At 51.7% G+C, this 13,864-nt stretch overlaps 2 protein-coding genes across 3 annotated transcripts; both read left to right on the forward strand.

Annotated features, from left to right (window-relative positions):
- Nucleotides 1-493: 493 nt before the first annotated feature.
- On the forward strand, nucleotides 494-7,562 carry LOC100897945 (mediator of DNA damage checkpoint protein 1). The gene is made up of 18 exons (XM_018641265.1): nucleotides 494-528; nucleotides 619-879; nucleotides 1,293-1,447; nucleotides 1,803-1,974; nucleotides 2,067-2,391; nucleotides 2,498-2,678; nucleotides 2,815-2,972; nucleotides 3,120-3,366; nucleotides 3,720-3,872; nucleotides 4,234-4,357; nucleotides 4,474-4,626; nucleotides 5,693-5,863; nucleotides 5,981-6,074; nucleotides 6,191-6,337; nucleotides 6,421-6,667; nucleotides 6,787-6,978; nucleotides 7,082-7,263; nucleotides 7,392-7,562. The coding sequence occupies exons 1-18, from the start codon at nucleotides 494-496 to the stop codon at nucleotides 7,560-7,562; spliced, it is 3,168 nt and encodes a 1,055-aa protein (XP_018496781.1).
- A 3,295-nt stretch (nucleotides 7,563-10,857) lies between these two features.
- fln (flightin) lies at nucleotides 10,858-12,425 on the forward strand. Of its 2 annotated transcripts, none has more exons than XM_029112806.1 (2): nucleotides 10,858-11,092; nucleotides 12,321-12,397. In XM_029112806.1, the coding sequence occupies exons 1-2, from the start codon at nucleotides 10,858-10,860 to the stop codon at nucleotides 12,395-12,397; spliced, it is 312 nt and encodes a 103-aa protein (XP_028968639.1). The 2 variants fall into 2 exon arrangements, 1 of the variants encoding a protein (XP_028968639.1); XR_003777134.1 differs by lacking the exon at nucleotides 10,858-11,092 and adding an exon at nucleotides 11,246-11,366 and having other exon boundaries at nucleotides 12,321-12,425.
- Nucleotides 12,426-13,864: the final 1,439 nt, after the last annotated feature.

Raw genomic sequence — 13,864 nt, forward strand, 5'->3', positions numbered from 1 at the left:
TCGGCGAGGCGTACCAAGGCTGAGGACACCCGTTGTAGAGAGAAAATCCTGGCATTCCATTATTCCGAGACGACTCGAGTACCTGCACCTTCCAGTCGCGACACGCGCACGCTCGGTGTTCTTCGATTAGCTACTTCACCGCTCACTCTCTCAGGAAAAACTCGACGGAGAGGACCCATCCGATGAATCGGAGAGATTCACGACAGGGGTCCGGTGAATCGCTCTCTGGATTCGTGGGTCATAGGGCCGACCCATGGTTTCGGCTACACTCATGTCAGCGATGAGCTCCGTGATGAAGCGACGATCGTCAAAGCCTCTCTGCAGAATCGAAATCCCGTCGCTTAGGCTTGAAATGTCTCACGAGGAGGCCGGATTCTCCTGTGAGCTTCTGCGAATCTGACGTATTTGGCGCCAGACACCAGACAAGAGACTGGACCAGCCGGGAATGCGTTCATCCTCAGCGAGCGCGCGAAAGGAATGAAAAGAAAACAGAATGGCTGAGCGGCGGAAAGCCGACCCAAAAATAAAGTCAGTTCCACTCATTTTAGCGAAGTTCGCCCGTGAAGATTCGCCAGTGACGACGTCTAGAGTCAATTTCTAAGACCTTCGCACTGACAGGATCCTGTTTGGAACTGTTTTTGTAAAATCGATACTCGTCGTTGTGATTTTCAAAAGGATATTCACGAAGCAACCCATCATGAAGACATTCAAGTTGGTCATACCCGCAGATGAAGATTTACCCCAGAGGCTCCGCATCTCTTTGTCGGGGCATAGTGGCACCGAGATCGACATTCATTTCTCGACAGCGATCAACAATAAGGTCATCGAAGTCGAATTAGATGCTGACACACCAACTACTCTAAACGGAACAGATGACAAGTGAGTAAGCTCGTACCAAGCAGGCAAATCCAGCTGCCGTGTGTTGTGCCATAGCCGTCTGTTAGCATACCGGCGGATAGCGTCAGAATATCCGACAGCATAAATCGGGAAGCGACATGTCCAGGCGCGCGAAACTCATCGTTCATCATAATTGCGCGCAGGAATCTTCTGCGCCCTATCAGATAGCAGGTTCGAGTTGGCTGGGCACCAATGGAACCATTTTCGAACAGAGAGAATATCAATTCCGGAAAACCGTCGCTGTTCAAAGTTCCCGAGAGTGAGCCGAGGGAGCCCGTGGTCGGAGTAATTTGTCTGACTCCTCGAAACCTCCACGGCATACTTGGATGGGTCACCTTTCCAGCGTAATGGTGAACGATGTTCCAACTCAGACTTTCTCTCATCTCTTTCTACAGAACTTCTGAGCTCCTGTCGCAAATCGACATCGAGTCCTCGGGTGGTTTCATTCCCCCAGATATCGCAAAACAGCTGGATGAAGAAGAAGATGAAGTTGTTTGGGCATCGCAATGCCAGGAGGAAGAAGAAGAACCGGTAAACTCCGTAATTCCGGGTGAGAATGATAGAATATTGGTAGTGGATTCCTTCAGAGTAGCTCTTTCACCAGCCTCGTGGACGACAGATCTTGCGCGAGTCCACACGTCAGTCCGGAAATCGTTCGCACTCACTGTGACAGTGATGAGGTGCTCCATGAGTATGCATACCTCCGTGACCCGTTGATTCGCTCGGCACCTACCTGTGACGTGACACCATATACAGAAATCGTACCCTGCGCACTTGATAGTCAGGGATCTCCATTCGACCGATCGCGATGTACAAAGCGCAAGTTGCGCAGTTCGCGAGCGGCCGAAAAGGCTGATATGTAGACATGGGCGCGCTCGGCTCACGTGTGAGTCATTCCCCGGCAGGACTCTATTCACCCGCGGAACAAGCATCGCGGAAGCGTTCGATCGAGTCGTCGTTCGAGGACGAGTGCTTCGTGCCCGCAACTCAACAACATAAGCTCGAGGACGGAAGTTCCGAAGACGACGTAATCGCAGTCATCTTGAGCAGTGACGAGGAAGAGGAGGAAGCTGACGCGTAAGCTCTCGATCACTATTCATCGATTTCACGAAGATCGATTTTCTCTCTTGATAGCACAAGGTTTCCTCATCGAAGGCATGACTTCACAGAAACATCGCTCCTGTTGGACGAATTCAGGAGGAACGGCACCCTCCTGCCCGGGAGAACTTGATCAGTACTCCGATCAAGAACACGGTACCTGTCGTTGTTGAAATTGACAATGATCCGGATGGAGACGCTGGGGCGAAAGCTGCCGCAGATTCGGATGACTCGTTCACCGGCGAACCCATGATGCCGGATAGTCAGCCAGTTGAGCCCATCTTGAAGAAGAAGTTCGTCAAGAAGAAGAACGTGGTTGTTCTGAGCTCCGATGACGAGGAAGAGGACGCCGAAAATCCAGGAGTGCAGAAGGGTTTGCCCGACTTCGAAACCGAGGTGAGTCCGCACCGGATCCACGAGATGAAAATCCATCCGCGTTCGATTTCTCCCATACGGAGGATGCTCGAACAAGACGTAGCATAATAATAAGTCTCTCCTCCAGCCATTGATCGGTGATGTCGAGCCGAAGCGTGTCAGCTCCCTCGCAGGAGACGAGGAAGTGATTCCCGAAACCGACGGAGTGGACCGGCCAAGCGACATCGCGTCGGAACCACTGGAAAAATCCGGGACCGAGGAGCATTCGTCGGGAAAGTCCGTCTCGAATCGCATCAACCGGAGCTCTGGTCTGTGATTCACTCCATAGTATATGTAAATGCTCAAATCCATCGAGAGGATCCATATAAACGCACAGAGTTGACGGCTTCCTGAGCGGAAAGGTCTGAAAGCAGCCCTCGTTTTCTTACGGGCTCGACGTTCCAGGATGGGAAAGCTTCGACGAGGATATTGAAATACTAACAGGGGTTCAGATGGTCGAGGATACGGAAAATCAAGCGGTTCCCCGACCTGTGGCTTCCGGAAACTCCGATATCCACTCAGAAGAAAGGACAGAGATTCCTGAAACCGAGGAGCAACAGAAAGTACGATTTTGTTGGAGGGGGGAACGATCCAAATCACCGTTGTTCCCTCTCGGAGTCGTTGAGCATTGCCTGATTCGAAGTTATCTCCTGAACACGATGAGAGTCGTAAACAATTAATTTACCCTTGCACTCTTTTTCATTTGTCAGTTCAAAGCGCCATACCCCGTGGAAGATCAATCAATGTCCGCTCAGGATGCAAGAACCCAGGAGTCACTGAAACTCACTCTGCTGAGCGAGTCCGAACGAGCCGAAACCGCACCGGGGGTCCAGGTCCATGAGGACTCCATTGAGGCGTCAAGTCGCCAGGTGCCTACGGGAACTCCGAACGGAGCCTCGAGCGAACGACCTTCTCCAACGTCAAAGGACCGTAGATACGATGCACATGACACGCACGGTGAATATAGGACCACTAAACTCCTTACGTCTCTTGAGCGAAAATTATCTGCACGGAACACGTGGGACCCTCAGTCACTCGACGAAGTTTCGACCGGGTCACTCTCGAATGATCATCCGGAAGGCACCGATCGGCATCGTTCGAAGCGAGACTCCCTCGCCGAAATCGCACGAGGAACGGACCTCGCGCTAACCAACTGCTCAGCACGCGGTAGATTGCAATTTACTCCTCCTGTAGATCCGCCCATATCCTGATATTTGAAAAAGGTGGATCATTCGTCATGGGGTAATCCCTTGAGAGAGATTTCGATTTCCTCGCGTTCATCAAACACCATACGGACATGATCGCTTCAGATTATGTCTACTTGCGGACATTGCAACAACATGCGAGCGATGCCGCTCGGAGAAGGAAAGTCGCTGAATGGTTGGCGAGCTCTCCCGCCGGTCCCAACGAAGAGTATGCGTCACTGCTCGAGGATGCGAATATGGTCGAAGAGATTCTCGACAGTGAGTGTGTGTGTGCTGTGTCGCATCGCTTGGGACTCTGTTCGTTTCCTCGTTGTTCGCGGAATCGTCCTCTCTTCTCGGAACTCCCTGAGCCATCGACGGGAGCTCTACTGCTCGTCGGATGCATCTGTTTTCCATCGGGGTTCCGGACTTTCGGTGACTTCAGTAAATCGTGTATTGTCCACTTCCGACCTCCGACGCTCCCTTCCGATGGCGGAAGCGTCGTTTGCACGTCGCCTGTCCGCTCGGCCGCTTCCATCCGATCGGTGTCCGACTCCCGCCGACTGAGCTCCAGCCGTATTCTGACTGATGAAATATTCGAGAACATCTCTTGCCAATCTAAACTCCTTACGTTTTCAAGCATCCACGAGACTGCCTCCGCCGGAATCACCGATCATCAGCACCGCTAGCGAGACGGATGAAAAAGATAGCAACGGAAAGGTGGACAAGAAAATCCCCGGGGTCGACACTCCGTCTCGGAAGAGGTGCGGGCTCGAGATCGTCCTCAACTACGCCGATACGGAAACGAAGTGACGGCTGTCTTCGAGCCGACTCGAATGGATTTCTTTTTCATCGATGATCTGATAAGTCGCTATTTCAGGAGTTCCCCTCCTGAAGGTTTGAAAAGTTCAGAAAAGCGTCGCTGTGACGACTCGGCTTTCGACACGAATGTGGAGCAGTCGCGGACGCCAAGCGGCGCAGGACAATCCGCCCTCACCGGGAACCCGTGCGATCCGAAATCAAAATCCAGCGGGTGAGTTCGGGGAAAGCTATTTGAACGACTCCAGACGAGCGCTGGCTCCCAGGGGGCATATCTCAGGTTTCTTCTGTCAATTCTCAGCGGCAACAACGAGGCTAACGATGTGGAGGTGACGGTATCCGAGAACACTGTCAGTAGGCGCAGGCCAGCTCGGATTAGCTCTCGTCGGAGGAGACTCTACGATAGCGACGACGTTCCAAGTCAGCCGATGTCGAAGATAGTCGACAGTCAAGAAATAGGAAAATTCGCTCTACCGACAACATCACATAGCAGGTATGCTCCGCGCACACAGACCCTTCGCCCGAGAGCAAAAGATCTGCGGGAAGTCCCGTGTTGGGCGACGATCGAATGTCCCACATCGTTTCCAAGCGTTTCGAATGCATTGTGAAATGCTGAGAGTTTCCAGCAACAAGAAAAGTCCCACAACGAAGACTCGCGGAGCAGGGAAAACCCCGCAGCCCAACGAACGAACTCCGCGATCCTGCACGACCGCTGCTACTGTCAGATCCACACGGAGAACTCGAGCAAGCCGGGCGAGTGCCGGCGAAGGAGATGGCGGCACCAACGTCAAGTAAGCTCGGAAACAGAGTTCTTCGGGAACTGGAGTGTCGAGAATTTTCTCATGATCTGACACAGAGGTTTATTTTCAAGCAGGGTGAAAGGGGGATCTGAAGCTACTCCATCGCGGACATCAAAGACTGCTGCGAAAGTTCTGAGGTAAGTCTCGATAGATAGTTCGATCGACTTAGATTTCTTAGGGAAGACTTCCCTTAAAGTCACCACTTACGATTCCCAAGCAGCCCCAAGATTGTGGAAGAAGTCAAGGAATGCCCTTCAGCTGTAGCAATGGTACACCAGAACAGCGAAACACATGAAGAGTACGAACCCTATTTGCGCAGTTTTTTACTCCCTCGTCCTTGTCACGTGCCAACGATTCCTGACTGCCCCTTTTTTCGATCTCCGGGATGGGGAGACGATGGGAAATCGCCCAGAAACCTTTCTTATACTTACCGGTCATCTCCGCCGCTCCACTCATAATTCCTTGCATCCATTCCTACAGAAAGGCTGAAAAATCGAAGGTATTCGGAAGTCCCCAAGCAGAAGTTCTCGTGGCGGAAACAGTTCCAGAGGAAGAAGTTCTCGCTGAACGAGGGCTAGAATCGAAAGAAATCGAGGAAACGCCCGTGCAGGAGAACGCTCCCGAATTCACAAAGCCGACCCTAGAAATCAGGTGACGTCTCGAATCTACCATCTACAGAATACTGTAGATAGTAAGCAACGAACTCGAATCGGCAGTCTGCTCAGTTCGCGAGACACAAAAGAATCATGCTCTGTTTCTGTATTCCAGGAGGCCAACCCGGTCGAGGAGCTCGAAGACCTCTTCGGTGGATATGAGTAAAGCTGAACTTCCTGACCCATATGCGAAGGAAACCATAGAAGTGGTGAGTCGCTTTATGCTCTTCTCTTTTATCAAGCCCCGTCGTCCCACACAATGTATCGAGATCCATACTCCACACCGCTTTGCACTCCGTCGACTAATTGTGAGCGATGCCCGTAGGATCCACCGTCGAAGAGTCGAACGCGCAGGGCTGTCAAGAAATCAGAGTCTAAGGGAGCGTCCCCGTCGACTATCGACTTCAGCGAAGAAATAAATCCGGAACTCATCGAGGCCCGGCCGCTCCGCTCGAGAGACAACCCCAAGGCTGTTAGTTTCCGAGCTTTTTTTTCATCGAAGCACCAGAGCTAGAGGCTGGTAACAAAATATTGATCCCCTTCATCCATCTTCAGAGACCGGGTCGAGTTCGCTCGTTGTCCAATGTGAACGAGCCGGATCAATCTAATCCGAAGAGGAGTCGGCTGATTGAAAAGTCCTCGAGTATCAGCACCCTAGCGAGCCGCCGGCGCCGTAGCAGCGAGGATCATCGAGTCAAAGGCAATCAAGGCGAAGACTCGTCGATGCTCGACCACAGTGTGGCGAGTTCAGACAGCTCGTTAGGCGTCACGCGACTGGCGAAAGCCCGGGTCATGTTCACCGGTACGGCGATCTCCCCTTGAGATCATTGCATTTCCCCTGGCTCCCCATTTTCGACGAAAATAATCTTTCCCCCGAAATTAGCCACTCGTCACCGTGATTCAATTATTCCGACCCCTCAGGTATCGAGAATCCTCCCCGCGACGGGGTGCTCAAACTCGGTCTGAAGCTCACTGATATGATATCACAGTGTAATGTCGTTGTCGCGGCAAAATTCACAAGGACGGTAAAAATGATGTACGCAATCGCGAAAGGGATTCCCGTATTGAGCTCTAATTGGGTCACCGAATCACTGGAAGCGAATAAAGTTCTCGGTGAGTCACGTCGACGATTCGATCGAGCCCTAGCCTACCAATACCGATGTTCGGGACCGTCGTTTCATCTCGCAGAAATTCGAAGAATGACTTACACTTCCAGATATCGATAATTTCATGCTGCGCGATGAGGCTGCGGAAGAGAAGTACGGCTTCAGCCTCGAGAATACGCTGCGTATGGCGAGCGAAAAGAAATTCTTCAAAGGCTGGAGCTTCTACGTCACGAAGTCGTGTTCTCCGAGCGCAGAACAGCTCGGAGAGATCCTGAGCGGTTGCAAAGCGAAGGTGAGACTGAATTTGAGTTATCCCCCCTTTTAGCCATGACGCTTCTTTCTGAACAATCCCGTACGAGCGGTAAGTCGACTCCCTCATGACGGAGTTTCCCTTTATGAGACGCTTTCGAAACATTTCAGATTATCACAAGAGTTCCCACGAAGTTCACGGAGAACACAGTCGTGGTGACCTGTGCGGCAGATCGCAAACTCTTGCCCAAGAAGCCACCGGTTCCTGCAGTCTCAGTCGAGTTTGTTTTTCACGGTATCCTCCAGCACCAGCTGGATTTCAAGACCTATGAAGTGATTTAGCGGCGAGACTGGAAGTAGAGAAGAGAGGTAATGGGAAATAAGTCGGAGCATGTCACAAAAGGCCAAATCTAAAGACTTCGGGATACCTACGCGTTCCGGAAAACTTGTCAAAGCGCGAGGGACAGCTCCTATGTAAGGACATCAACTTCTTAAATTTTCTACCCGAAGTCTCGGCGGTGATGAGAAGAAAAAAACAAGCTTGTTCATGCGTTCCACTCTATAACAAATTGATGCGCATATCCCTTAGGTAGTCGATGATCTTAAGTCTAAAAAGGAGGAGGAGTTTGGACCCAGGAGCCGGCGGAGCGAGACGAAAGAGGGCATTATTATCCAATGATCGGCACTTTCCCCTTGAAATTCTAACGAGAGACATTATAGTAAATAAACCTTCCAACCAAGGAGTCTCGATCTCGATTCGTATTTCTTCTTCGGCTCCGAGCTCAATTGAGCACCATCTGGTTCGAACAGTCATTGACGAAGAGTTTCGGGAACTTCAAGTGAGACACTGTGAACGCTCTAGTGCCTAATGAATATCATGTCAACACGCTGGCCCAGCGGAGGCAGGAGACAGGATGTTCGATTCACATCCTGTGAGCCGCGGGAGGAGCTTCCGAGCCTTGCACCGTGACACAATCCTTCAGCTCGGATGCGAAGTCTATGTGATCGAAGTCGCTCGGAAAGATACCGGTAGGAGGAAAAAGCAGAAAGCTCGCGTGCGGTTTCTGCCCGTATTCGGTATGTTCCACATTCCATGAGGTCCACTATACGTCGACATGAGCTTCTCTCAGATCGAGGACCGTATCCGAATCCCTCCGAGCGGACATCCACTCATCGAATGAAGTAGAGCAAACCCGAATTAAAAATAACTGAAACTTAATCATCGGTCCTGGAGACCTGACAATGCGGAGGACGACCTTCCGACCCGACTATCAATCGAGTTCGGTCCAGAACGTGCGAGCCAAGGGTCATAGTCATAGGTTCCAGGTTTCTCCCGGATCTCGGTCGCGCCAAAGCTTTGTCGCGAGACTCCCAGGGCGCCTCCAAAGAAATGCGGAACAACTCTTTCTCTCAAGTCTCTCCGGTGCCGATTCTCGGGAAGGAAGCGCAATCTTCTCGCTGAGGGATACTGCGGCAGTTTGTGGGGCCCGAGCGAGCACTCAAACAATTCCAGTCGTCGAACTATTTTGCTCTTCAAGCAGCATCGTCCATTCCAGACAAATGAACTACTAGGCTTCCGGAGGGTCTGAACACTAGAAGCATAAGAGCGCTTATCGTGGCTCGTATCTGGACTGGAAAATACTCGATAAAATGTCGGAGCTGAGCGGTCGTTGCAGGATTGCTGAAGAATCACCGTGGCTCTCAACGGATGCTCAGGACCCTCAACATCGACAGCTGACCTTTACCGCTTCTGACGGCTCATGAGACAATCCGGGAGAGATGAGCTAAGCCCTTGTTGCGCCCGACTGGTTCGGAGAGAGACCCGGGAAGGTTCGAACACCTCTATTGCTGTCTGTTTGGGCCGAGGCGACCCTATGTATACGCTCATCGACATTTCCCTGTGTCGCTCAGAGTCCGTTCGCTCTCCCGTTGATTTGGGATAAAAAGAGCCTTACGAGGTTTCCGATCGATACAGCATTCCTGGATTCGCAACAGAGTCATTAGGCGTGTAACCCACGGGTTCCGTTGAGAGGCAAGCTACCTGATCACGTCTGGTCCAAAGTGTCTCAAGGGCGGCCACAAGGCGACCTTCGAAGCGCAGCCTTTGTTTCTCTGACCTCGAAAATACCTGCTTCGATTCGGAGCGATGTCTCCGTATTCGGGAAGCCCAATGCCGCCTCCTATGAGAGAAGTACGCGAAAGTTTTCCCGTCTGGTGGACGAGGATAGTCTTGCAGTGGAGGCGAGTTGAGTAGGGCACAACTCGACGCAAGGGGGGAGGCGAATTATCTGTTTACGGTCGCGGAACTCATTGTCCGGTTTTCGGGAGTGCCTTCCCACTCATTAACCGAAACGGCATGGAAATACGTGTTGTGGGAAGTTCTGATTGTACTGGGAGACTGCCTACTGGTTTCTCGCTCAAGACCTGAGATCAGAACCGAGATCATTGAACCAGACGCCTTCGACCTCTTGGCTATTCTGAGAGAGGAGGAAAATGACTCGAGCTCAATACGACAGCGAAAATATTGTCACGCGCCTCGAGCGAACCCTGTTCTGATAGGAACCTCCAGCCACTCGAGGTGCTCGTCGGCTCCTTTTCGATCCATTCTGGTTTCGACGAGTCTTCCAATCAAGATTGAGCATTCCATAAAATCAGTCGATGCGGTCTACCGCATCATGTTTCCATCTGGAACGTCGGTTTCGGTGCAAGCCGTCGGCGCTCACTGGAAACCAGGAGACAGGATTTTATGAGGTCCCACGCTGGGTGTCGTGAATGGATGCAGATCGCGCTGATGCCAGGTTATTCCAAGAAATACGGAAGCGAAGATCGCGGATTTCGATACCGGTTTCACGTATTATCTGAATGGTTGGTCGGTTTCGCGTTTTTCTCGCACTACTCAGTCAGAGCGAGCTAAACAAGCATACATCTGTTCTGAGATATCGTTTCTCGAAATACCGGAACGCGTCATTCGTTAAAGTCAACGCTACACATTTCCTGCGCGACCATCGCGACAAGTGTGACCAGAGCTCTTCTAGGATTGAGAGCTTTCTTGGGCAGCACGTCATCCCGTAGTCAATGACGCGCTGGTTCGAGATTGACTGACGACGAATGATCACTCGCAATATTCGACCCTGAGACGCTGTTGACCAGGACAGGTCCGACCGTATGCGCTTCGGAGGATGTCGCTCAAGTATCCTTTACTCTCCGAAAGCTTGTCATTGATCGCGAAAATTCCGTCCCCCGCCATTGATGCGTTACGTTCCAGGTTTCCCGCACGGTATACGACTCTATGTCAAGCCGTATATCTCTGGAGTTGGTATGTTCCCGAGCACCTCATCGCGAGTGACATTCTCCGATTGTCATAGTCTCATTCAGCCCGGGAACGCCTGATGAATAGGGAGAGCCGGGGCATTACTCTCGGCAGGAAGTTCCCTGAAGTCTCACGGCTACGGTTGACCGAGGCGGCGAACCGGCGGACTTCACATCCTCGCCCCGATTCTCTGTTCTCGCCGATGGGCAAGGCCACCGTGATCTCTAAGACACGCGGCTCGCGGCTCTGAAACTCAGTGGCTATCGGTTGTTGTTATCGCCAGTTTCCCTCGTGTATCTCGCGCGACATAGTAAGCTCATAGGCGCCATGGGTAAGCACTGGAGAAGACCACTCACTCAGATGTACAAGATCAACTACAACTTCGGTCAATCGCTCTACTCCAATTGTCTCGACGAAATCGACCGCAAAAGCAACAACCGTCTGAGCGGAGTCTACGACACGAGCCGTCCGACGACGTCGGAGCGCGCGGTTCGGACCGCGAGCCAGCTCATGTCTGACCTGGAAGCCGAGGGTGAAGCCTTCGTCGCGGATCAGAAGCACAGTAAGTCATCGTCGATCCCTGCCGCAGATTTCCGTTGAACTTTCTCGGGGCGCGAACTCGAGTCTTCCGCGAGTACCTGTGACGTAGTGGTCGGATGTGGCCGCGAGGCTAAGTCTAGAGACGAACTGTCTGTGATGTGCGGTCGATGCGCTCGAAGACCTCGCCGAGGAGGCCAAGAGAATAAGTTTATCTTCTTCGGCAGACTCACAGCAAGCTGTGACGCAGCGCAACGTCTAAATAAATCCTCGATCAGTGAGCGATTTCCTATATATACGTAAGTCCTCATCCCCGCAGAAGTGTCCAAAGAGCTGGAGATAAACTTCTGACTGCGCAAATAATCCAACGGCCGTTCCGCGTAATCTCCTGCTTCCTCACTTGCTTTCCCAAGTGTGCTCATTTTCTGTTTGGTTTCATGAGCTCCGAGCCCTCGGACGTTTTTCTCGCCTTTTTTCCGGCGATATTTTCGCCCCGCTTCAGAGTCCTTGTGCTAAAGCGAGGATGTTCGGAGCGCTCTGCTCAGTGTCGGCGGGTTACCATCTCTCGGCTGATCGTCGTCCGATCGATGGCGTGAGTTGGGGCTTTCAGAGGCATGAGGAATTCTAGTACCTATGATACTATGATCACACGTCCGGCCTCGCTTCGATCGGAGCTGCAGCCGAGGGAATATCTTTCGGGTCATAACCCGCCATCAAGTACTCGACGTTGACACCGGTGGTGTTTTCACCTGACCGGGGAAATCGCCCTCTTCGGCTCGGAACACTCAGATGCGGATCGCACGAGATATTTATGTACTCCGCTCATCTAGATTTAGATACACTCGATCGGGCCGACACAATGTCAGACTACCTGCTGTGATTTTCTGAGCTACCGTCGTCCTCTGCTCGTTCGAAGCGGCAGGTCTTTAGTTCGACCTTCGCTTGGCCCACTGGCCCGTCAAGAGTTGCTCACTCTAGTATGTCGTTTTCTGATCTCGGTCAGCCCGCGAGGAAAGCTCTGGCCGGACGGAGGCATTCTGTCCGAGAATAGATTCACCCGCGAGTAGATCACTCGTTTCAATCACTCATCGGGATCGAGCGCTGTCCCGGTCGGGGACGGCAATTCAAATCATCGGCTTGTGTGGTGCTTCGACGAACTCTGTCTGATTTCCAAAACCGGGCAGATTCTGGGAGTCCTCTCGGTTCTCTGGGGGCATTTGGAGATCGTCTCAACATTCATTCCTGTATTCCAGCCGACGAGCTGATCGCCAAATCGATGATCCAGGTCCAGAACCGTCGAAGGAACATCATGAGATCCATCGAAGTCTAAATTTCTGCGGATAATGGAGAGACACGGAGCCTTCCATCGCCAGTTATTATCCATTATCCATCCTCGTTTGATGAGAGCACGAGGAAGACGTCAGCCTATCCTGCGTCGAGGTTCATGAGCACTTCAACCATCACGACCGAGAAACGAGAATGAAGTGGCATTAATCTCGACATTGATACCGGGCGCGAAATCGGTGTCAAGGATGGAAATGCAAAAATATACAGACCTGAGTTAGAGAGTGAGTTTTTGTAGCGAGGCTCGTCGTCTTCGAGGGACGATGCAAATTTGCTTGGAAAATGCTCGAGGGTTTGTATATACCGTGTAAATAGTAAACGGAGGAATCCGGAGCTTCACACCAAGGATTCAATAAACGTGGTTTGACATCGGACCCTCTCTGTTTGACTTTTCTTTCTGGTCGTGTGAATTTGTGGCGATCACCCTAAGGAGGAAGGAGGATTGGAACGAATGTCGACGATGTCTAAGCCAGATTCTGAGAAAAGTTGCATCAACGACTGGAAACTGTCCTCAAGTTGAGCAACCACCAACACTTCCAGTGAGGGATACATCCACACAGATGGAAATGAACTCGAGCCTTCCTCGAGCTAGAGAGAAATCCGTTCTTTCGCGGCGCATTTCACGAGCCTCCCGCTGAAGGCTCCTGTCTCATTCAGCAAGATTGGTCGGCATCCAGGGCCAATATCCGGTTGGGCTGAGGACTCCGCGGTTGCCGGCGATATTCGGTGGTCCTGATACGAACTCATTCGAAACACTTCAAGCGGTTATCGATTGATCGAGCGCCTCGAGAAACACCCTGATAAGATTTTCGATTTCTCCGCCGGAAAGATCCCGCATCTGCGTGAATACTGATTAATTACTCGGCAAGTTGTTTTCGAATTCACAAGTGCGCCCAGTAAGAGAATTGCGTCTTCCACTCATCATGACATCATAGGCCATGACCGCGTGAGACGATGAAAAAAGAGAGAATCATCCTTTAAGGCTTATGGATCTTATTCATGAGGGAGGATGAACAAAATGGAAATAAGTTCTCCGCGGTGAAGCAGAGCGCTGCCGATGAGATCAGCGTCGGCGACGAGGCCTCGATCACGGTGCACATCGGGTCCAAAAGTGAAACCGCAGAGCAGAGAAGAACATAGTGCTTAATCCGACGCTTTATGCCGACAGTAGCTCTCTACCACTCTCGATCGAGAGGACACTTGGAGACCGTGAAAGCCCGCCCTCCAAAATGACGCATCCCCTACTATTACTGAATCGCTGCAACCTTGGAATCCCTCTTCAGACCTCAAGGAGAACACGCGGATTATCGAGAATGAATCTTTCTGGTCGACAAGGACGCTCCGGAAAGTCCACTTCGCTGCGCCGAGTTTGCCAAGTTCACATTTTCCTCTATGGGAGGGAACTCTTCCGACGTCAGTGGCAACTAAGCGTGAAACAACGATTCTAGGCGTT

This window comes from Galendromus occidentalis, unplaced genomic scaffold, assembly GCF_000255335.2.
Source record: "Galendromus occidentalis unplaced genomic scaffold, Mocc_1.1 scf7180000077527, whole genome shotgun sequence".
Lineage (NCBI taxonomy): Eukaryota > Metazoa > Arthropoda > Arachnida > Mesostigmata > Phytoseiidae > Galendromus > Galendromus occidentalis.